Here is a 24,963-nt window from a genome sequence, read left to right as displayed (position 1 = left end):
ACCCCGCGGACTATTTCCTTGGTTTATCTTGTCCGCTTCATAATGCCCTAGTTTAGCCTATTGACAGCACTTTCGCCCCCCATATATCACGTTGCTCCAATGCATTGTAGCCCGTGCAGTTTTTCATCCTCATAAATGTGTGTAACCGAGAGTCTCCTTCACTCCATTCTTCCAGTCTCCTTCTCGTTTTGTCGAATAAGATGCAGCCAGATGCTCAAACGTTTGAGAGAATACACACAATAAAGAGAGTGGAGCTGTAACAAGGGAAGGGTGGGGTTCAGGTGAGTGCTTAACTAAGTCTTTATTACACGTATTTGATGTCAGTCTTCTGATTGTTTTTGTACATAATGGTTAGGATGGGGTTCTCCTTGTTGGGATCAGGGCGAGCTTGCATGGGGTTGTGATGCCGAACTTGGGGACGTGGGATCTCCGATGGCATGAGGTGACGGTGGGAAGGTTGTTGCTGTTGCATCAACCCGTCCATGTGATAAGTAGTTGGAGAGACTCGGGAGGATCCGTGTGGGTAACGCCTCTTGGTTCGTGGTGTAAGAGGGTTCGAAGATGGATCTTGCATGCCCTTCACTACACCTTTTCCTGGAGCCCATGTTGTGTGGTGGATATGTAGGAGAACTTGGTAAGAATGGAAATTGCACGAGTTTAGGCGCATGGAATCCAGTCGTGTTGTCTTGGGTCTACGAATAGTTGAGAGACGATAGCTGGAGGATTTGATGGCACAAATGTGTTCGTAATTATGATTCAGAATGACGCCGAGAGGCTTGGTGGACTGAGCAACTGCGAGGAAGGGCTAAGGTCTAGTGAGACTGTTTGGGCTTCGGGGGGAGGAGGTAGGGGAGCAGTGCTGGAAGCAAGGCTTGATGTAAACGTATGTTGCACGGGGCGGTGCATGACTGACTGTATCACCTTGCGATGAGGTCAGCATTACAAACGGGTATTGTCGGATCGTTGAGTATCGCTGGAGTGCATAGTTGTGTTTACGGGTCGTGATAATCACAAGGGAGGCTGTGATGTGTGTGTGGGAATGTGAGGTGGTGCAGGGTGGGTGGCGTGAGCCGTGATGAGTCATAGAGTGTGAGTGGCTGGCGGAGACCCACGCGCGGGTTTCCCATGGTTGTCATGGAAACAAAGACGTCCCTTGTGGCGTATTCTGGACGCGCCGGTGACGTTCGCTGGGTTCTCAATCCTCAGGTAGGTAAGAAGTCGTCCCATGGGCCACTGGCTCCATCATCCTCGCACAGACCCACGTTGAATCTGTGTAGTGTGAGGTCAGTCGGTTGTCTGTAGAGAAGGTTTGAGGTCCGCACGCACGTCTGGTGGTCAGAGGTCTTGGATGTGGCTTTTGAGACGAGAGTCGGCCAACTATCTATGGATAACCAGGTTAGTGGATGGGATGGAGCGGAAGAACCACCGACGCGGGAAACGGCGATCAAGTATGAATATATATATATATATATATATATATATATATATATATATATATATATATATATATATATATATATATATATATATATATATATATTGGAAAGGATCACAATTTTGCGCGTGATCAAGATATTCCTATGAGTCCACGGGGAAAATGAAACACAATAAGTTCCCAAGTGCACTTTCGTGTAATAATCACATCATCAGGGGAGACACAAGAGAGAAATATAATAGTTAGTTGATATACATCGAAGAGACGAAGCTATGACGCCATTTGGTAAACATGTGATTGTCCATGTTTACCAAATGGCGTCCTAGCTTCGTCTCTTCGATGTATATCAACTGACTTATATTTCTCTCTTGTGTCTCCCCTGATGATGTGATTATTACACGAAAGTGCACTTGGGAACTTATCGTGTTTCATTTTCCCCGTGGACTCATAGGAGTATATATATATATATATATATATATATATATATATATATATATATATATATATATATATATATATATATATATATATATATATATATATATATCCTGCCCCAGGATTCCCTTTTGTCTTGATAAGGCTCCCCGCAGCACTCAGGAAACTGGCCACGTCCACTGGTCGGGACGCATAGGTTTTCAAGTGTTGTGATGTGTGTGCGTCTGTAATGGAGTGAGTGCCTTTTAATGGTATCTGTATCAAGGGCATGAAGGGTGTTTTGGATGTGTGGAAACGGTGTTTGTAGTATCGTGGTGTCGGGTAATGTCCAGAGTGGTGACAGGGAGAGTCTGACACGTGTTAGTCTAGGTTGTGTGGCTTCTGATGGGTGTGTGTATCAGGTGGATGGGTTTAAGACTTGAGTTAGGTGGGAAGTCGGATGTTTAGTGCTTGGATTATTTCTGTCTGGATGTGTTTTGTTAATGTTATGTCTGTGAATGGAGGGTGTAAACTGGACTTGTGTCTGCATGGGGTTAAAAGAATGATTGAAAACTTGTGTGGAGATGCAGACATTCTGTTCTTGGTGAGCCATTGTCATATAAGGTACCCCTGCGTGTTTGCTGTTTCTACTACAGTAATCTACGAGTTTCTGTTGTCTTCCACTATTTACAGAGAGCCTCGTTAGGACCTGTTCCTGTTTTAAATTCATTTGAATAAGATAATGTTTAAATGCGTATGAAAGAAGGAAGAATGAAACGTTTAATCTGTATGTGTTTGTGCCTCTTAACACAATAACCCATGATTTGTTGATCTCTTCCATTATTACTCAGCCTCGTTAGCACCCAGTGGTTTGTTGCTGTTTGATTTCCTTTGTATTATAATTGCAGTTCAAAGAAATAAAAGGTAATGTATCTGTGGCTGGTCTCCACACACAATCTGCAGGAAGCAGCAGCTTTGGTGGCATGGACTTATGCAGACAACTCACGAGTGCGGTGGCTGAAATATCTGTAGAACAGGGAGGAGGGGAGCAGCATCACGGCGGACAGATGAGGGTGCTTGGAGGGATGTGATGCCTGGGGAAAGGGATGCCTCGTATAATCGACGTTTGTCTATACAGTATTGCATGGATTGTGGAGAGGCACTCATGACTTGGCGCATGGCATTCGAGAATGTGGCACGTAAGGATTTTACAGGACCATTGACAGCAGGTTGATTAGCCACTGGTGTCTGGAGAGAGTTTCTCTGGCTCAGATTTACGTGCTTAAAGTAGGTGACCACAGGATTGTACTCTGGTGAGGAACCAGCGCGCTTGCTAACGACGCAAGGTGTAAGGGAGGTTGGTGATCAAGTAGGGGTTTCAGCAGCGTAACTGTAATTGATGTCACGAAAGGGTTTCAAGCCCTGAACAGTAGCAAGGGCTTCGCGTGTCCTTGAAGAATTCCCGTTCAGCATTCGAAAGAGCAAACGTCTGGCCAACGCAATATCGGCGTGCGGACGCCCTGCATGAGGACTTCTCCGGATCCATTGCTGGAGGCGTCAGAGAGATGAGAGAAGCGATGAAAGCGTAGAACCAGAGAACAAAGGTGAAAAGAGATTTTTAAAGTTTTCATAGAATGATGCAACTCTTTAAGTAGATGGAGTGTCGAGGGGTTGTGGAAGCCTCAACAAGATCGCTGATGAAGGAACTGTAAAAACTGAGGAGGATGAGGTTTTACCAACTTGGGCAGAGAGGAAAGCCTGCCTTTTATTTTCATCACGTGCGAACTCCTCCAGCAGCAAGTTGTTGTCTTTAAGACTATTTTTCTTTTTTCTGTTTGGCTCCCAAGGAGTTGCATCTGATCAGCCTAAGCTTTAGAACAGCCTGGGGAGGTAACCGTATCAGGCACCAGCCGTACTTCCTTGTAAATGATCACACAGAAGATTCGGGATAAGACAATCAAGAGCTGAAGGTAGAGTGAAAGACAGAAGTCAGCTCTCGCGTGAGTCCGATGATTATTTACATCTGGCGAAACAGAATGAAAGGTTCGCTTCCACTACATCGTAGCAGTTGGCAAGCCTGACTACATACAATGAGGCTTCATATGTGTTATTGGTTCAGATCAACGTTCGAATAATCCTCCAGACGATTGTACTAAATTTGGTCTTATAAGAATATCAAACCTGTTTAGATCATCTTACAATTAGCTTAATATATGGAAAAAATAATAATTTTTTTATACATATTATCCCCGGAAATTTAGTGACGTGGGTGTGGAAGCACAGTTTGAGATAACTGTTCGTATTATAAATCCTAGGAACTCAGTTTTGTCTTTCACTGTACACAGTGATAGCGTGGCACTTTTAGAAAACAGTATGCATAGGCGTGGAGAAAATCTTCGGACCATCCCGGAGTCTCGTAGGCGTGGCAAGGAATCTAGTTGTCTATCAGGGATTGGAAAAAAAAAAAACCCGCACTGCATTGACTGCTGGAGGTTGCCATGTCTGCTTTGAGGTAGAGCAGCGTGGAACTTGTTTTTATGTGTATATATGGAATGAGTAACTCACACCGAAATCAAAGGCCGCACGGAGACTTGTTTCGTTGTTGAAGGCAAGGAGGAAGTAGTGTGTCGTCTTGGTGTTGCTGGTGTGCAAAGATAACGAAAGCCAGTTAACGATAAAGGCTTTAATAGCTTTTGTTTGTGTTGAATGGGTGAGCCTTTATCCTGGGCCAGTCAGTATGTCCGGTTAGACTCCCGGTGGGAGGCGTGGATTTATCTTCCCCCTCCCATCCTGCAGTCTGTAGCCCTACACTGGCGCTCACGAGAGGTGTGCGGTGTTGCTAGGCTGTATTAATAGTGTAGGAGAGACCCGGGCCATGGGGGTTTAGGGGCGGGGGTGGGCGGGAGGTTTAGTGTGGTGCTGGTAGGCACGCTCCCCGTTGGCTGGAGAGTTTAGCGTGTGTTGTGGTGGTCAAGGTCAAGCCCACCGCGCGGTACAAGGGGCAGTGCAGGGCAGGCGTCTTGGTGCGGTTCCCCCAATATACTTGACTCAATTATCCTTTAGTACCGCATGGCTGGCCACACACTCTCCCGTACGCTGTGTTGACGGTCTTGAAGTAGTCATCAGCAACCACAGAACTGACTGACGTATGATTTTTGTATTTCTCTTCCCATGTTGCTATCCGAAGCTCTTGTCCATTCCATTGCAGCTCATTTCAGTAGATTTGAATTTTGTATTTTATTTATTAGCATGAGGCCCTTTCCTCCCATAAAAGGTCTATATATATATATATATATATATATATATATATATATATATATATATATATATATATATATATATATATGATGCATTGTGAACGCGCAGTACCACATACAAACCTCCAACAGCTAGGATCCTATTTTGTTATGTATTATGTTTTATGAATATGAAAGAAAAAGATTAGCGTCAAATATTACAGAGTACCTAATACGGTTGCCGGGAAGCCGTGACCTATCGAGGGAATTGGAAGTGTATACATTGTAGCGCAGGGTTGTTTATATCCCTGGCAGCATGATGAGTGGCGAGTGAGGGCCGAGGCTGTCGTATCTGTCATGCTGTGGGGCATGGTCGAAGGGGGTGGGGTGGGTTAGTGTAGAGGATGTGGAGTCATGACTAAACCCCCCCTCCCCTCACACCACCACAACACTCGCCCTCCCTCACACCACCACAACACTCCCCCCTCCCCCTTCTGGCCGATAATCACAGGCGACGGTTGAGCGCACGGCTGGCGGCCCACCTCGCTAAGCTGACTCCATGACACACTGGGAGTACAGCACCTGATATTCTTAGTGCATTACTGAATGTGTGTAGTTTTTTTTTTTTTTTTTTGCTTTCAGTATAGTTATTGTTCTGAAGATTCATGATGAGATATAATATACTCCCATTTCTGTAGTGATGCTGTCAGCGGTGGCTTTATTGTCCTCCCAAAGTGAAGTTTTTCCCTACTTTCGGTACTGGTTACTAAGTGAGGGAGTGGGTCAGGTTGAGCGCCGGGGAAAGGTGTAGGTATTGTGGCATAGGATGTATAATAGCATAATGACTATAGCAGGACGAGGATTTGAGTGTGAATAGGGTGGGTGTTGAGGGCGTTGTGTGGGCGGGATGGGCGTGAAGTTCATGTGGGAGTTAGTGTGGAGGGGAGGGGCGTAAAGATAGTGTGAGCGGCGTTAAGGTGGTGGTGTGGGTGGGATAAAAGTTAAGGGAGAAGCGTGGGTGTCATGTTTGTGTGTGGGTTGTAGTGTGGCGGAGCTGGGTGATGTGGGCGTTGGGGTGCAAGAGTGGGTGGGTATTGCTAGAGGCGTCAGTGGTAGGGAGGTTTAGGGGTGGGGGTCATGTCGCAACATGTTGCAGGATCAGAAGATGGCGGTCTGGTACGCCGAGCGCCACGTGGTCCAGCCCAACCACCCACCTCCTCCTACCCTCTCCATGGCCGCCATTGTTCCTGCATCTCATACCCAATGTGACCACTGGTGACACCAGCGCCTGGCTACGTGCTGGCTGCCTTGCACACCCACCAGCCAGCCATCTGCTCTGCTCACAAGGTTCTCTTGGTTTCTGCAGTCGCTCGACGTCAGCCGCAGACCCTACGCAGGACTTAAGGACTGATGGTGAGGAATCCTTCTGGGTCCTCTTAGGGCAGGTGCGTCGGGGATTTAACGTTCGTTCCCTCAGTCACAGTCGGTGTCGGAGGAAAAATGTCGAGTGCAACGATACAGCCCTTGGGTATGGACATTTCGGGTTGTCTGACTGTGGAGGTGTATTGTTGCCTCAGGCGCGAGGGGTTATAAATTCAGAGACGGTGATGCCCACCAGCGGCATCGCTGGGAGCATGTGAGTCACCCATTTTCCAGACCGAGTCGCCGTCGCACCTGTTGCGCTCCGCCACACTGACCCACTCCGCAACCCCTCGCACGCCGCCACTCACACAGAATTATCTGCTTACCAAAGTTATATGAGTATGATTTTAAAGCGTAAACGCTATTTTTTCTTTTTGTTGTGAAGGGGATTCTGATATGAAATGATGAGGTGGGTGTCTCCACTTCTTGTCTTGGTAATGATACCCTGCTTTTGTTTATTTGGGTAAAATTATGGGGGTGTGTCGTCCGCCCTCGTTAAGGAATTGTTGTTGGAAACTGGATGGTGGTGTGTGTGTGTAATTACTGAGGGTATGGTGATGTTATCTTTCACCGAATCTCCTTCGTCATAGCCCCCCCCCCCCTCTCTCTCTCTCTCTCTCTCTCTCTCTCTCTCTCTCGGCAAAATACTATCGTAGGTGCACGTATTTGGTTGGTAGGTAATCCTCCATTATCTACCGTACCTCAGCCATTGCCCGCCCCTCCCTCAGCCACTCGGGGTGTGACATGTTATGACGGGGGGGGGGGGGGGGGGGCTTGTTTATTTTTTTTTCCATCTGTCGTGTTGCTATGGTTCATCCGACCTGATGGCTCGACACACACTGTAGCTCTTCAAGATCATAATAATGTGTTGGGCCGATTACTTTGCCCCTCTTGTTGATGGTGTGCCATTTTTTTTTTTTTTAAGCTGGTACTTTACGGAACTTATGTTAATGTTTGGTTAGTTAGACTGATGCGTTGCCAGTCATGATAATGTTTGATCAGGCATACTTTTATAGATTTACGACTTGGATGAATAGTCTGTGTAGAAATTTTTAGCGGAGGGAAATTGATGGACTAAACTTTCTGAGAAATAAAAAAAAAAGTCACATTTATGATAATATGATGATATTAATATTGGGACTGTTCATTGTTGGTGGTCAGGTACGTAGGTTCGTGCCGGAGTTGGATGCTGTTCAGTATAACTGCCCGACTTGTGGATCCCTCGTATCTTGAACGGAGCGAGAGGTTCTAAGTTGGACGGGCCTCTGTTTACGTCCGGTCCCCTGTCTATCGTATCGTCACAAGTGTTGAGAGGTTCTTTAACAGTGTTGTGTGTGGCAGTGACTATATATGTGTGTGTGTATATATATATATATATATATATATATATATATATATATATATATATATATATATATATATATGGCTCATAAATCTCTTGCTTGTACTGTCACGTGAAGCATGTGTTTCCTGTTCACCTCCATGCGCCCCGAGGATTCAAAGCTGGGTCACACACTCGACGATCGGCGATTTTACTTGACGGTCGTGGAATGTAACCACTCATCGAACGTCTAGTATTTGACCCGAGTTCGAATCCTGGGACGCATAGGGGTTGAATGGTTTACACCACTCCTTAACAGTCGAGTATTTGACCCGGGTTCGAATCCTGGGACGCATTGAGGATGAATGGTTTACACTACTCCCCAGCAGTCGAGTATTTGACCCGGGCTCGAATCCTAGGATGCATAGAGGTTGAATGGTTAACGTGTAATGTTCTTATTTACTGTTTATGTAAATAACAAGTTTTGTAAGTTACTGTAGAATTAAATAGACTTACTGAACATGGTAGCACGACCCTTAAGGTATTGGTGGCCTAGGGTCGTGCGGTGCTGTTGGGGGTCAAGGTGAACGAGAGAGACATGGTGGTGATGGCGCGGGGTGTTGAGAGGTTGCGGGGTCAGGCAGGTGCATGACCGGCTGGCTCTGCGTCATGACAACAGCCAGCAGCCGACGCGACGCTCTGCCCTTCTCCTCGGAGCGAGCGTGTTCTTGTCTTTGACTTGTTTTCGTTCAGTTTGGCGGGTAGGCGCGCGCGCGGTTTTTGTTCTGTGGGAATTGCCGGTAAATACTTCTCCACCCTCAGCCGGTCATGACCACCCCCTTCATGACTGCTGCCACCAGGAGCGTATATAATGCTATCTTTCGCTTTTAGTAAGGTTGAACCCAAATCTGCTTTCCAGTACACCATGGCTTCTTGGTATCCAATTGAGTATGTCTTTATGACGTACGTTAAAGCAAGTCTTTAGGACATCTGGGAGAGAATGTCTTTATGTCAAGTAGAATACGTCTTTGTGACATCCACTAGAGTTTGGCTTTGTGACAGGTAGAATATGTCTTTAGGACAACCGGCAGAGCATGGGCTGTGTGACAGGTAGAATATGTCTTTAGGACAACCGGCAGAGCTTGGCTGTATGCCATCTAGGAGAGCAAGTCCCCTGAGTTCCGGTCGAGCATGGCCTTATGCCGTCCGGCAGACCATTGTCCCTTGACGTCCGAGAGGGCACGGCATAATGGTGCACGGTTGTGCACGTAGGTTGAGTTACGGCCTTCCCCTGACCTATCCAGCACCCATAAAGCTTCTTTTTCCTCCTCTTAAGTGTGTTTTCAGAGCCTAGAAGACATGAAAGTCTCAAGTCTATCATTGTAGGAGTCGACACCAGCGCGGGAGTGCTGCCGGCTCACCATTCACCGAGGGCTTTGGTGAAGCGGTGTAAAGAGGACATGAAATTTCCAGTGGCTGGAGATACGACATCTGATATCATGAGTCTTATCGGGCTCAGAGATAGTACGATGTCATAAGAGAATGATCGGAGATAAGATCTCGTGCTACCAAGATACCGTGGCACGACTGCGCACGGGTTTCGATCCTACTGCCAGGTTAAGAGGGGTTTTAGGTGTAGGATACTTTGGTGAATATATCGTGGACATGCCAGTCATTCTTGTGTGTGAATGTCCAGTGATACTCTAGATGCATGCATCTTGCGTTGCGCCTACTGCGTACTATACCAGAGTCCTCGACGCCTTTGTTCCCTTTCGAAGTGGACAAGGACCTTCTGGATCCTTAGACCCGCTTGGTCCCACCTGCCGCCCTTCAGTATTGACGTCACTTACCTCCCCACTGCACGATCTGTGTTTGCCCGCACCTAACCCCAGATTATTGTGCCCTTCACCCACGTTACCATAGAAACGCTTTCTTCATGTACGCTTGGATGAATGAAATCTTGTGAATCAAGCCGTACGGATGGGTTTATGTAGGGAGTAAGGGAAGGGGAAATGCCAGGGCAACGCAGGTAGGGAATACAAGTTTGAGGTGGAGAAAAATGACAGGGACTACCTGTTGCGTGGGTACGGAAATAAAGATTGTGATGAATGCTGATGGCGAAGTTGGCAGATGAGGTTGACTGCAGATGTGTCGGGTTTTCTAAAGCTGCTAGAGTGTGGTACTGTTAGATATGGGTCTAACGTTTGCAGTGTCTGTTGAGAAGGATCCAAGCATGTCCTTTTAGCTTTCATGCAGGGGTTTGGACGGAGGATAGGAATGTGGTCGAAGAGGATGACGTTTTAAGCAAGAGTAGTTCCTCTTGGAGTTCCTCATGCTGGTGTTCGAGGGGTAAACATAGGGCCACTTGACAGCTGTGAGGGGGTCGGGTTACTCCTGACGGTGCAGGGGGAATCTGCTGGCTGGACTCAAGGTCACCCACTGTCTCCCTCACTCCATGTCCACACAACGCCACTTGCCTATCCCAACGCATCAAGTATAGGGGCAGGATTGAAGTGAGTTCGTGGACTTTGTTGGTGTTTTAATTACCTGTTTTGTGTTAATTATTCCACCCCCCCTCTCCACCCCGACGAAAAAAAAGGCTCCGTCTGAACTTGCATTTGCTGTCGAAATATGATTTACTAAGATGTTGAAATGGGTATGCTGGTCGTAAAATTGAGATGAGATGGAGTGAATTAATTGTCTGGAGTTTAACCTTATTAGAAGATGTCTGTGAGGGAGACTGTGAAGGGATCGGGTGGGGCGGCCCCACTGTCCTCTGGGGATCGGGTGGGGCACCCCCCCTGTCCTCTGGGGTTGGGTGGGGCGGCCCCCACTGTCCTCCGGCGCGACCACTTCCTCTCCATCGCCGCCCACACTTTTTACGTTCGTTGTGGTAAAAGTGCCACAGTGGCTTCATGAATTCTTGTTATTGTTTGTACAACACTGGATACTGCCACAGGTGATTTAGTTCTCTTTAAGTTTCGCTGTAGAAGGTGGGGGGTATTTCCCCCTAGAGAGAATCATGAGGTCTCCAGCAGCGGCAAGCAGCGCACAGAAGGCAACATCCCAGCCAGGCCATGTTCCACACCCTCAGACAGCCGGTCGTACGTATTGTGCTTGTGTATATCTGAGTCGCAGACGCTATTTATTACTTTAATTTAGACAATGTGAGGTTTTGGCGAGGGTGTGGATTGACGACGGCCTAGATTGAAGTGATGGAGGTTGCCATTGGTGGGTGATGAAGTCTGTGTGGGTGGCAGGTTGGTATGTGCAAAGGTCGACACGTTTTTGGGTTGAAAGGTGCAGAGTTTGGTAGGTGTAGCGACGTGGGCAGGTTGGTGGGTTGGTGGGTGTAGAGAAATGGGCAAGTTGATGAGTTGGTGAGTGTAGAGGTTGGCAGGTTGGGGGGTGTAGATGTTGGCAGGTTGGTGGGTTGGTAGGTGTAGATGTTGGCAGGTTGGTAGGTGGATTGGTAGGTGTAGATGTTGGCAGGTTGGTGCATTGGTAGGTGTAGATGTTGGCGGGTTGGTAGGTGTAGATGTTAGCATGTTGGTGGGTTGGTAGGTGTAGATGTTGGCAGGTTGGTGGGTTGGTAGGTGTAGATGTTGGCAGGTTGGTGGGTTGGTAGGTGTAGATGTTGGCAGGTTGGTGGGTTGGTAGGTGCAAAGATGGGTAGGCTTCTTGTTTGTTTGGTGTCGTAGATGATGAGGGAGGGGGGCTTGGTTGGCTGACCCGGCTGACCACCACTATCTGCCCCTCACCACCACCACCACCACCACCACCACGCTGGTCTTATCTCCGAGGTGTGGATCCTGTTACATTTGTGTTACTCTCTCACGCCTCGTTAGCTCCCGGGATGGCGGGACTTCGTTCACACTTGCTCGCCATCCGATCCAATATTTTCACAACAGAGACTTTGGTATTAGGGGGTCTCTTGCAAAACCTAGTCAAACACACACCAGGGTGATGCGAGTGGTGGTAGGGCGGGGGGCGGGGAGGGCCGCCTGTGGGATGATATGAGAGGTTGATCTTGGGTTAACCAAATGGATGGTTGACAGCCATGACGAGATAACAACTACTGACCCCCAGGATTCGTAATGCCTGGCTTTAAGTCGATGGTGTCAGTGGGCCTCTCCCGCCCTGCGGGTCATATAGGAGGAGGTCGGTTCTTAACCTGTGTTAAGAGGATGGGAACACCGCCTCCTCCTCCTCCTCCGCCTCCTCCTCCTCTTCCCCTGGAGCCGGAGATCACACCACCACCTCCCTTGCGTGTAAAGGCCGCCTATGCTGCGGGTCGCACAAGGTTTCATATCCGCTTTATACAGTTGGTCATTTGAGACGTACTGTTCTCGGATCGTGCTGACGGATATTGTATTCCCTACGTCGTTTAGTCGTGAGGGAGGCTCGTGCTTTATGGGACTTAGGGGAAGGAGGTTGTAAATATTTCTTGAAAGCGTCCTGGTAGATCATAAAAAGATATTTGGGGATTTGGTTGTGGCTAGGGAGCTGTGGTTTCGGTGCTTTACGTGCGAGACCTAGATAATGGATGTGTGGCCGTTCTTCGTCTGTCTCTGGCGCTTCCTCGCTAACGCGGGAAACGGCGATTGAGAGAGAGAGAGAGAGAGAGAGAGAGAGAGAGAGAGAGAGAGAGAGAGAGAGAGAGAGAGAGTATAAATATATTCTTTTGTGTATTTTATTTTTGCTTTGTGTATATATATATATATATATATATATATATATATATATATATATATATATATATATATATATATATAAATAAAGTGCATATGAACGCGCACCTTCCTAGAACATACAAACCTCCAACAGCCAAGATCGAACCCGGGACCCCTGAGCAACATGCGGGAGCGCTACCGCTAGGCTATGATCGCCCCTTATAGGAAAATGACTATTCGAATACTATGTACTCGAATTGATGTGTGATGTCTCCATGGTTGTTTAATTTGTTTATGGATGGGGTTGTTAGGGAGGTAAATGCAAGAGTTTTGGAAAGAGGGGCAAGTATGAAGTCTGTTGGGGATGAGAGAGCTTGGGAAGTGAGTCATTTGTTGTTCGCTGATGATACAGCGCTGGTGGCTGATTCATGTGAGAAACTGCAGAAGCTGGTGACTGAGTTTGGTAAAGTGTGTGGAAGAAGAAAGTTAAGAGTAAATGTGAATAAGAGCAAGGTTATTAGGTACAGTAGGGTTGAGGGTCAAGTCAAATGGGAGGTGAGTTTGAATGGAGAAAAACTGGAGGAAGTGAAGTGTTTTAGATATCTGGGAGTGGATCTGGCAGCGGATGGAACCATGGAAGCGGAAGTGGATCATAGGGTGGGGGAGGGGGCGAAAATTCTGGGGGCCTTGAAGAATGTGTGGAAGTCGAGAACATTATCTCGGAAAGCAAAAATGGGTATGTTTGAAGGAATAGTGGTTCCAACAATGTTGTATGGTTGCGAGGCGTGGGCTATGGATAGAGTTGTGCGCAGGAGGATGGATGTGCTGGAAATGAGATGTTTGAGGACAATGTGTGGTGTGAGGTGGTTTGATCGAGTGAGTAACGTAAGGGTAAGAGAGATGTGTGGAAATAAAAAGAGCGTGGTTGAGAGAGCAGAAGAGGGTGTTTTGAAGTGGTTTGGGCACATGGAGAGAATGAGTGAGGAAAGATTGACCAAGAGGATATATGTGTCGGAGGTGGAGGGAACGAGGAGAAGAGGGAGACCAAATTGGAGGTGGAAAGATGAGGTGAAAAAGATTTTGTGTGATCGGGGCCTGAACATGCAGGAGGGTGAAAGGAGGGCAAGGAATAGAGTGAATTGGAGCGATGTGGTATACCGGGGTTGACGTGCTGTCAGTGGATTGAATCAAGGCATGTGAAGCGTCTGGGGTAAACCATGGAAAGCTGTGTAGGTATGTATATTTGCGTGTGTGGACGTATGTATATACATGTGTATGGGGGGGGGGGGGGGTAGGGCCATTTCTTTCGTCTGTTTCCTTGCGCTACCTCGCAAACGCGGGAGACAGCGACAAAGTATAATAAAAAAAAATATATATATATATATATATATATATATATATATATATATATATATATATATATATGATAACAAGCGTGACCTTAGGCAAGGCACTCCTGTGGCCTTTAGTTTGGTGTGCGGGCGGAGGCAGGGAGGGTGTGTGTCCGGTGGAAGCGGATGCTAAGCACATGGTGCTGGCGATGGCCCGCGAGGGCACAGTCCCGTGTGGGGAACATTCTCGACGACATTTTCCGTTATCTTGTGTCACAAGATGTGTACATAATAGCCCAGGGTTGGCTGCATGAGTCGCCAGGTAGCTCAGAGGTCATGCACACGATACCCGGTAATTATTGGCTTGGGAGTTGACCGTGCATTCTCACGGTAGCTTGTGGTTAAAGGTCTGTGTATTGATAGGCTTCAACTAATGCTGGTAATCGTTCTGATTTGCTATGGTTATATTTAGGGGTTGATTATGGTTTAGTTTGTCCTTTCATTGGTTTACAACTAGGCTGGGTGATCATTTAGCCTTGGTTAGGTTTATTTTGTCGGCTAAGAGTTTGTGACTAGGCTTTGTGGTAAAAAGGCATTGTGGTAAAGTGTTTAGTTTGTTAATTTGATGCGGTAATTTGATTACGTTCGACATGCGGAGAATTAGGTTCTGTAGACTTTTGATGGCTAGTTTGAGATTAACTTCGTGGTTTGGTTGATTTCTGAGTAGGTTAGGCACTGTCAGTGATATTTCATGGGAGTTTAGGAGTGGTTGGTTATATCTCATGGAAGGAGACGATAGTTCATGTTGATATTTTCATGGTTGAGTATGCTAATATTTTGTGGTAGGGTGGCAGGATTTCATGGTGGTTGGGTAAGGTAGTTTATGGTAACATTGCATTGTATGGTAATACGTCATGGTAGGTTGTTGTCGACTTACCGTACACCTCCGTGGTGTTGTAGCGGTTGTTAGCAACGCTGACCGTGTGACGCATTGCTGGGCCGCCCTGAGTCGAGTGTCACTCGGTCCACGTACAACCTAGCTGTTAATCCTCCTTCCATAGGGGGTTCGATGAAATGGTTATTCATTTACCCGTGCCGTCTCATCTAACATAGGAAAAGTTGATATGTGCTTTGATTATTGATTTTAAAGTTAATACACTCGTCGAGTAGATTTTAAGTGTAGTTATTCTTTTTTCCTTTTTTGTTTACTCCTTTAAGGGCGCTTGGGTACGACCTGTGGGTTTGGTGACCTAGGGTTTGGCCAGAATAAGCTATGGTCAGGTTAGAGGTCACGCTGCTAATCCCAGTGGTCGACCCGTGGTGCTCGAAGGGTCGTGTCGTCCAGCTGAAGGGTCGTGCTCAACGGATGTAAGGGTAGGGAATGACTAGGTTTGTTAGCAATTTTAGTTTTCTTCATTTTTTGACCGGGGGGGTCGGAGAGAAGATGGGATAGGGCAAGGGGAAGGTGTAGTTCTGAAATGGAAGAGATAGTTAAATAGCTAATGTAACTAGGCGATGAATGTCTCTGGGATTTTCTTTTTCTGGAAGACTCGTTTTTGATGCGCTAATTATATACACCCCTGGGCGGTTGCGGGTGGCTCCAGCCACGCTGCTCACTCCTCCCACATGGTTGGCTGGGAGAGATATGAACTTGCTCTGTATGTGGTTTATTTAAACACGTATCTCGCTGGTTATTTTGGGTATTCTCCTGTATGTCTTAAGGAGGTGTGTTACACACGTTGGTGAACTATAGGGAAGTTGTTCTTCCGTGTGTTTTTTGGTGTCTGCAGGTTCTCAGTACATCACCACTTGCGGTGAGGGATGATGGTGAAAATCGTAGTATTCGGTCATGATATTCATAATAAATGATTAAGATGTGACTTTTGTCCTCACAGGAATTAAGCCTATTGTGTAGGAAACTGCCGGACGTCTGTAAATCTAAGTTCGTGATAGGCTACTGACAACTTCGCTCATGTTGTTTACTAATCCGGGCCAGGTTATGTACTGATGACATTTGCTAACTATTATCCGGTAGCCTGTTCGATGATTTCCTGATCAGAGTGGACTGCCTGGGGAGATGTGAAGGTCCTGGCATTAAGAGAAAGATGTGGCGACTTTAAACGTTCGTCTCGGTAACGTGGAATTATTTGTTTGAACATAATAACATGGGCTGCGCGCACACATGACTTTATTCCTGCTGTCTTTCCCTGAGAGACTGTGTTGTCACAGAATAGAATATTATTTTTTTTTTCTCCCGTGACGTTTGTTCTGGATTATAAGCACCTGTGCTTATGATAGCTCCCTTGTTGCAGGATATATATATATATATATATATATATATATATATATATATATATATATATATATATATATATATATATCCCTGAGGATAGGGGAGAAAGAATACTTCCCACGTATTCCCTGCGTGTCGTAGAAGGCGACTAAAGGGGAGGGAGCGGGGGGCTGGAAATCCTCCCCTCTCGTTTTTTTTTTTTTTTTTTTAATTTTCCAAAAGAAGGAACAGAGAAGAGGGCCAGGTGAGGATATTCCCTCAAAGGCCCAGTCCTCTGTTCTTAATGCTACCTCGCTAATGCGGGAAATGGCGAATAGTTTGAAAGAAAGAAAAGATATATATAATATTGTGTGTGTGTTAATGTGATATTTGTTAGGTCGACTGTTGAAAGGTTATTTCAAAGTGATAGAATCAAGATATATTATAAAATGCCCTAATGTGTTATTACATTGTGAAAACAGGAAAATAATCAGATGTATTTTTTCCCCCCTCAATAAAGTTTGCTTAGATATGTGTGTCTGTGATTTATGGCGAACAGCGAAGTGTAAGCAAGCCTGGGGGCTGGATGCTGACCCGGGGTCAAGTGAGGTCATGGCCGAAGTTACCAGGTCGACTTTCAAAACCCGCCCAATTATAATTTTAACTAACATCATTTGTGAATTGGGAAATAGCGTGTGTATGATGGTGTTAATGTTGGCAATGGATAAAAAAAAAAGATGGGGAGAGGTAGGTAAAAAACATGTTGGAGCGTGTTATTTAACAATATGGCGGACGGGTTTTGTGCTGAAGGCGTCAGTGTGGCGTAGCCTCGGGGGGTCGGGGATTCGTGTACCCACCCCCCCTACTGTGTTCCCCCTGCGCTATCGAATGATTGGTCCAGCGTCAGTAGCCTCTGCTTTTAAACTCCATCCTTCCTAACCTCATCTCCCTGTGGCGGGAGTTTGTCCGTATGTCAGCGTAGAAATGGTGCGCTCGTTAGGGAACAGGCGTATGCGCATCATGCGCTCGCGTTTATTGATGTGAAGAGTACGCACTTGAGTGTTTGAGGGTGTTTGTGTGCGTATGTCAGCGCGTTCGTTAGGGAACAGGCGTATGCGCATCATGCGCTCGCGTTTATTGATGTGATGAGTACGCACTTGAGTGACGGTGTTTGTGTGCGTATGTCAGCGCGTTCGTTAGGGAACAGGCGTATGCGCGTCATGCGCTCGCGTTTATTGATGTGAAGAGTACGCGCTTGAGTGTTTGAGGGTGTTTGTGTGCGTATGGTTGCATGATTGCACCTGCTACAACTTGTTTCCCGTAGATGTATCGGGCTAAGCTTCACAATATCTCGGGAGATAAAGTAAGCGCGCCTTTAAATAAAGAGAGAGAACACAGTGTCTAAGAACTGCAAGGTTAATATTATAGAACACAGTGTCTAAGAACTGCAAGGTTGATATTACAGCTATGGTCATGTGTTTTTACGTAAAAGAAAGTTTAATGAAGAGTTGTGAGAAGTTTGAGGACGAGTTCAAAGGGATGGTGCCTGTGGGAAGAGTACTGTATAAGATGTTAACCCCCATGGAGACGTACTCTATATTTTTTATATTGCGATTTACGCTTTTCAGGACGAATTTAGCGAAAATTTGTTTCACCGTCAGTTGCAGTAAAAAGTCGTAATAATAATAATAATAATAATAATAATAATAATAATAATAATAATAATATTGATGGTAATGATGATTGCAATAATAATGATACATTGATAAAGAGAAGTTTTAAGAAAAAGAAAAAAATATGATCACGACTTTAGTATTTTTTTTTTATAGTAACGCTGACCGGACGCTTTTAGACAAACCTGACATGACACGTGTTCCAGACGCTCTTGTCGTGTGTGCGATGGTAGTTTGGGCCTTAACCACCCTTGGCTTAAGGCTTAGTAACGGCTTGGTCGTTGATTAACGCGTGGGGAGGCAGAAGCGGGGTTGGGGGGCGGCTTGTCTACCGGCCCTTGTTGCCGGGATGGAGGGATCGCTAGGCTGCTCTCCCGACCGTACTCTCCTCAGCAGGTTGACTCGCGTTAGTGAACTGCTCACCGTGTACGCTGCGTACCAAACTTCGTAAAGGATATTATTATTATTATTATTATTATTATTATTATTATTATTATTATTATTATTACTAATATGATTATTTCTTGGAGATCCTGACGTGATCAGCACTTGTTAATGCTAAACTTGTGGATGATCTACACCAGGAAATTCGGTAACTGTTAACAGCTCGGGAGCACTTGACACATACATGTTGACGTGACGCCTGCAAAAAACAACTTGGCTTGGGTTGTTGGAGAAATCCTACTAGGAAGATTGATTCCCGCTCGTTGTTATTATAGGAATACACACATTGACATTAGATCCTTTGTTACCAACATGTGTTGTTCGGTGTGTGTGTGTGTGTGTGTGTGTGTGTGTGTGTGTGTGTGTGTGTGTTGTGATAACGTAACTTTTTGTTCCCTGTAATGTATTTCTTTTTGTATTATTTGTTTCCCTTAATGTAAGTAGTTTACATCCCTGTTACGTAACACCCTCAGGTTGAGAAATTGAAAATTGTAAGGAATATTCGAATATGAAATTAGGTGTGCAATTTCAATTGAGAATTTACGAACAAGAGAACTGGTCCTTTTGTGTGTGTTTTAAAATTGTGCTCGAACTTAATGATTGCAGTTTTACCGTGACCAAGTCTGTACACACCAACTGGTTGACTCTCGTTAATTTATCACTTTATAGAACGTGTTACTTCCTTCATCTCCTCCTTCATCAGTTATTTTCCCCGGTACGTAGCATGATAACTCATATTGTAGGTCTTCCTGGCTCCTGCTTATGCCTTTGATACTCCGAAACGGAATGAAGATATGGAAGGTGACTACGGCTGTTCTAGTCATGGTGCCGAGATGAGGATAGATAGTGAGTGATACGGCCAGGATGAGGATAGATAGTGAGTGATGCGGCCAGGATGAGGATAGATAGTGAGTGATGCGGCCAGGATGAGGATAGATAGTGAGTGATGCGGCCAGGATGAGGATGGTGGCTGGTGAGGTCACCGAGGCGTGAAGGGGTGAGGGGTCAAGTGTTTGGCCGCGGTGACCTTGATGCACTAGGCTTGCTCTCCTGACCTCATCACGTGATATCCTTCTAAAGTCTACCTGCTGCTGCCCAGGTTGCCCAGTCACCTATTGCTCTCTCTCTCTCTCTCTCTCTCTCTCTCTCTCTCTCTCTCTCTCTCTCTCTCTCTCTCTCTCTCTCTAACATACCCCCAGCAGCCAGGATCGAACACGGGACCCTTGCGTGGCAGGCGGGAGCATAACCGCTTGGGTGTGACGGCCCCTAATAGGGAAATGACTATTCGAATACTATGAAATCGAATCCCCTTCGTCTCACGTTGGTGAGCAACGGGGTCTCCACTGATCATTTCCCATCAGGCTCACACAACCAACAGATAGCATTCTTAAAAAGCTCATTTGCAATATCACCCACTCCAGCCGTCTAGTTACATTTCATCTTGCACAGGGCTTTTACCACCTATTATCTTCACCAAATCACTCTACATGACTCTCTCATTTCGCATACCACCCAGACCCAAACACCCTACATGTGCCATCCATCAAACACATTCAGCAATCCTTCAAAATAATCGTTCCATCTCCTCACTTCCCCTTTTGCCCCTTCACCGATGATCCTATTTGTTCTCTTGTTTTTCGCACATTATTAACCTCATTTCAAAACATCCTGTTCTCCCTGAGGTTTACTGGTACTCGCTTACCCCAACTTTCATTTGCCATCTGTTTTAACCCTTTCGCCTCCCTCGACTTGACGCTTTCTTCCAATAATTTGCACGTCTTCCTTGTAAGTACCACCCATACGGCTCTCGTTTTCTTTCACTAACAACTTTACTTCATCATTCCACCCATCCACCAATCACTGCCTTTTCAAATCTGCTCATCTCCCACCTTTCGCGTGCCACTTGCATCTCTCGCACGTGCCATCACTGTCTCTCTAGATATTTCCCATTCCTCACCCACTCCCCTTGCTTCATTTACTCTCGCATTTTGCCATTCTACACTCAATCTTTGTTGGTATTTCTTCTCTTACTTTCACCACTCTCTTCTCTACGACGTTGTTTCCTCTTTTCCCGAAACCTCTTCAAATCTTTACCCTCGACCTCGGAAGATAGTAATCAAACATCCCACCAGCTGCCCTTTCACAGCACATCTACATCCAGAAGTCTCTGTATTACAAGTGTGTCAATTGATATGTAATCTAGTAATGCCTGGTAACCATTTCTCTTATACTCTTATACTCCTGTATATTCCTCCTTTTAAGCCAGGTGTTCACAATTCATAATGCTAAATACCCCATGCCCCCCAATTATACCATCAAGCATCGTATTACCTACCTTCGCATTCAAATCACCCATCACTAACACCCGGTCTCCTACATCAAAACTGTAGACACACTCACTCAGCTACTCTCAAAACACTTGCCTCTCATGATCTTTCTTCACATTGCCAGGTGCATAAGGACTAATAATCATCACCCATCTGTCTCTATCAACTTTCATTTTTATCCACATCAGTCTTAGAATTTACTTCCTTGCACTCTCTAACACACTCTTTACTCCAAGGACATTTCCTTGACACTAGGTAACACCAGGACTCGTACGTAGAAATTGGTCCTGAGTTAATGTATAAATGATAAAGATAAGTAAATGAATATTAGTATCACCTCAGGACCATTCTCAGAAAAGGGCCTGGGCGATATTTAATGACCTCTTTCACTGGCTGCTGGCAAAATTGTGATCCATTCCCATATGTGTGTGTGTGTGTGTGTGTGTGGACGCTCCTCGCTCATGCGGGAAGTAGACGTGAAATATATATATATATATATATATATATATATATATATATATATATATATATATATATATATATATATATATATATGTGTGTGTGTGTGTGTGTGTGTGTGTGTGTGTGTGTGTGTAATTTCTGCAGTCCCAGGCGGCTGGCTTTGTCAAGTGTAGGAATGTTTGTGAAGTGACGAAGCAGTCTGTGGTCATGTGAGGGGAGGGCTGCCGCCGCTTTATTCAGCCAGTGGTAGATCTACGGCAACAGTAGGAAAGACGGGATTTGTACAGTGTGTGTTTGTGTGGGTTGGATGACGTAGCGCGCTGTCATATGAGGCGAGCATGGGTGGAATGAGAAACCCGTCCCATCCCCTCTATCGTAATGTGTATAGTCCCCCTTTTATCAACCACACGAGTCCCATAGGAATAGATTATGTTGCGTGTCATTTCTCCATGAAATGATCAGTCAGATTTCAGTGTTTATATAATGAGAGACCAGGAAATTAAACATGGTATGCTTATATTCGTTGGATATTATGGGACAAGTAATCGTACGAGTGTAATGGACAAAGCCATGAGAAAGAGCTAGAGAGTGGTGGTGACATTCTGCAACTAGCCGTTCATGAGGATGCCAGAAACATTGATATAATTTATTGCGTTTGTAGACGAGGCAAGTTTGGCTGGAGCAGGTATTGTAGATTTTAGGGCAAGGGTTGTTGGGGCTTTAGAATGGTGTACTTTAATTATGAGAAAATCATGTAAGTGCAACATGAGTCTCATTCATCCAGTTACTGAATGCCATGAGTTTTCGAATGTCGCCCACATAATGTCACAGTTTATCCGTTGCAAGTTTTTAGTTGGTTATTCAAAGTCAAGAGGCTTAATTTAATTTACTCTTCATCGCTCAAGGAGTTTGGCCAGCTTTATCGGAAATTATTATTGAGTACAAAAGTAATCCATAAATTATTATTATTGAGTTTACAAAAGTAATCCATAGATATGGTATAAATAACTTGAAATACCTGAGGTGGAAAAGTTATTTTTGTGACCGAAAAAACTGAAGAATAGATGCCATATATTTTTATATAATCACTTTTAATGACCATAAACAGGAAAGGTAATTGAGCCACTTTTTTGCTGTGCCTCATAACATATTAATTATTAATGTTGAAGTGGCATCACTAGAACCGGCAGTATTTCTCCACCCATTTTATAATTTTTCCCTTGAATATATTGAAAAGTTAGACTTACTTCCACATTTTGAAAGACTACTTTATGTCGTTTGTGATATAGGATTTGCAGTAACTTTGTTAACTGTTTAAAGTACAAATTGTAATGCGCGCGGGTAAGATTAGCATACCTTGTAAACAAGACCGCCGGTGCCAAGTGTAGGGGGCGAGATCCTCTTCCGGGAAGAGTAGCAGTATTTTTTACTTTTGCAGAACACAAGACTCAAGAACCGTAATACCAAACATAGCCAGTAAATCTGTATGTATAGCATTTAGTGGTAGTTTAGCTGAAGAAGTAAAAGTAAACTTCAAATAGTTGTAGCTTTGGCAGCGGAGTTGGTGATGCATCGCTTCAACCAATAGCGTGCATGGAGCATAGATGGGCTGGCTACGTCATTGCTAAGTGACGTCAGACTCAGTACTTAGAAGTGCAACGGAGTGTTTGTTGGTGGGGACTTTACTCAAGGTTTCAGCTTCTCGGGCTGCATTTAGTAAATCAGCTCGGGTGTTTATTAGTTGACTAAGGTAAGCATTAACTATATACAACGTGGCATTGAAAGAGGATGGTGTGTTGAGGTACTTTTCCACATAATGAAGGTGGCTATACGTTTTCGGGCACGCCAGTTGCGCTTGGAAATCCAGAACGTATCCAGGTGGCGTGCAGTCTTAGAACAGTTAGTGGTTCGGAACAGGTGTATATATATTGGTGGTAACACAGTAATGGGTCCGTGTATGTATATCGTGATATTGAAAATAAAAAAGGGGTGGGGGATAGTACAGATCAGATGGAGAGATAAGGATACATGTGAATGGTGGGCTGGAATAAGCACTTGGAAGAGTAGTAGTCGTCCCACATGAAAACTTTCTTGTGGGTATTCACACGCCAGTAAAGACTTTCCTATAGGTATTCACACTCTAGTGAAAACTTTCATATAGGTATCCACACTTGTAAGTTTCCAGTCTTGTACAGTAAGTGAAAAGTGTGTTTGTTTCGGTTGATATCATCACGAACTTCTACTATACCAGTTGACCTTAAACGTCATTGCCATGTTAGTTGTGTCCACATCAGACGTGAGCGCCCACATATATTATCAGGGTAGGGGGTGTTTTATATATATATATATATATATATATATATATATATATATATATATATATATATATATATATATGCGATTAACTCTTATAGGAAATTGAAAAGACTATATGTGCTCAGTACGTTTGACTGCAAAAGAATTTTTATTTAAAGATAATTAATATCTAGTTTCATTCCATTCAGGTCACTAAGACTATGACTTTAACTGATATATATGGATGCCATATGGTTCAATTAGTTATTTGGTCAGTTCTTCATACATTATTTGTCACTGTAAGGTATGTAAAGATACAATGAGACAGTGGAATGACAGATGTCAGTTAAGAAAATAGTAATTAGATGGTTTTTCTGTTTTTCTCCCCATGTGAAATCTTGTAGACTACAACGTTAAGCTGGAGGAAATGTGTTCAAACTTTTGCGTTGAGGGATAATTGTTTAGTACATATATACTGATCTAGTCATTTTAGTTGAAATACTTTGATATATGAATTTTTTCCCATCTGTACACAAAGACGATCTAAAAAACTAATTAACCAAATATGCAACTCCACAAGATTTGCTATGCTGCATGAGAAATAAAAAAGAAATGTCAGTACATAGAACATACCATTTTGCATAGGAACAGTAAACAAATGTCAGATTCTAGGTTAAATTGCTTTCAGGAATGTAAGATTTTGTTTCAGTGGTGCCACGGTCTTGAATATATAACCATAATGCAGTGTATTGCAGATTTCTGAGATCCCTATTGCAATACGAGAGTGGCTTAGACCTCTTGCCGCAAATGTTATTATATTTCTTTGCCAAATGTCTATTTTTGATAATCATTATAGGTACTAATTAGATGGAAGAGAAAAATATTCACATTTACATATTTTAACTTAAGAGAAGAGAGCGTGTGTGTTTCTGTATTTTAGAGTTTGCACGGATTTTGAATTTTTTTGTTGCATAATGATAGGTTCGTAATGTCATTGAAACGCAGAACTCTAGCCACACAAGCCAAGTTAAGGCTCGATTTGAAGCAGCCCGGAAAAGGGCGCAGAATCTATCACCTGGAAAAGCAAAAATTCCATATAGTTGAGGTTTTTAATCTTGTTTTAAACACTCAACACTTGACACGCAAGGGTCGTGCCATGGTGCTTTTAGGTCGTGTCATGTGGTCAAAAGGATTATTTCTTGATGTCGAACGATCTTATCCTGTGTTCAGGGGTAGTACTGTGGTGTTATGTGGTAATACTATGGTGTTCTGGGGTTGTATCTTGGTGCTGAAGGTGCTGAAGATGAGGTATAGACAGTGTATGAATTATGGTAGACAAGGGCATGATGGATGGCCTGGCTGATGACACAGTTTGCCGAACTATGTACTTATTGTTGGGTCCATCTTAGGTGATCATAAGCGTATCCCTCACCTCGCGTGTTGACGCCAGGGAAGAAGGTTCGTTGGAATAATGACAGGAGGAATTCAGGGGACGGTTTTTCATGCTTTCCTTTGTGTTAACCTGAAATCGACTGTCGATGGCACTTAGATTACCTAAGGGAAGGGGAGGGGGAGAATTTCTCGCATGGCCAATCTTGAGTAAGACGATACACTTAGTATGTTAATGAGCCTCATTTATGCTGCTGGTCCTTTCAAAG

General features: G+C 44.6%; 1 protein-coding gene across 6 annotated transcripts in view; it reads left to right on the top strand.

The window, feature by feature from the left end:
- The window catches only part of LOC139752874 (cellular tumor antigen p53-like), an 81,580-nt gene that overhangs the window by 31,261 nt on the left and 25,356 nt on the right, over positions 1-24,963 (top strand). Inside the window, exon 1 of one of the 6 annotated variants that reach the window (XM_071668880.1) lies at positions 1,249-1,395. The exons of 1 other annotated variant lie outside the window; for it this stretch is intronic. In XM_071668880.1, coding sequence (XP_071524981.1) covers positions 1,384-1,395 — 12 coding nt within the window. In that variant the 5' untranslated portion in view covers positions 1,249-1,383. Of the gene's footprint in view, positions 1-1,248; positions 1,396-22,611; positions 22,761-22,863; positions 22,966-24,963 lie in introns of those variants that run through there. 4 more of the 6 variants (XM_071668881.1, XM_071668886.1, XM_071668885.1 and 1 more) reach the window with 4 other exon arrangements.

Source organism: Panulirus ornatus, chromosome 13 (assembly GCF_036320965.1).
Source record: "Panulirus ornatus isolate Po-2019 chromosome 13, ASM3632096v1, whole genome shotgun sequence".
Taxonomy (NCBI): domain Eukaryota; kingdom Metazoa; phylum Arthropoda; class Malacostraca; order Decapoda; family Palinuridae; genus Panulirus; species Panulirus ornatus.
Note: the sequence above shows the minus strand (reverse complement) of the source record. Positions and strands in the feature narration are given on the sequence as shown.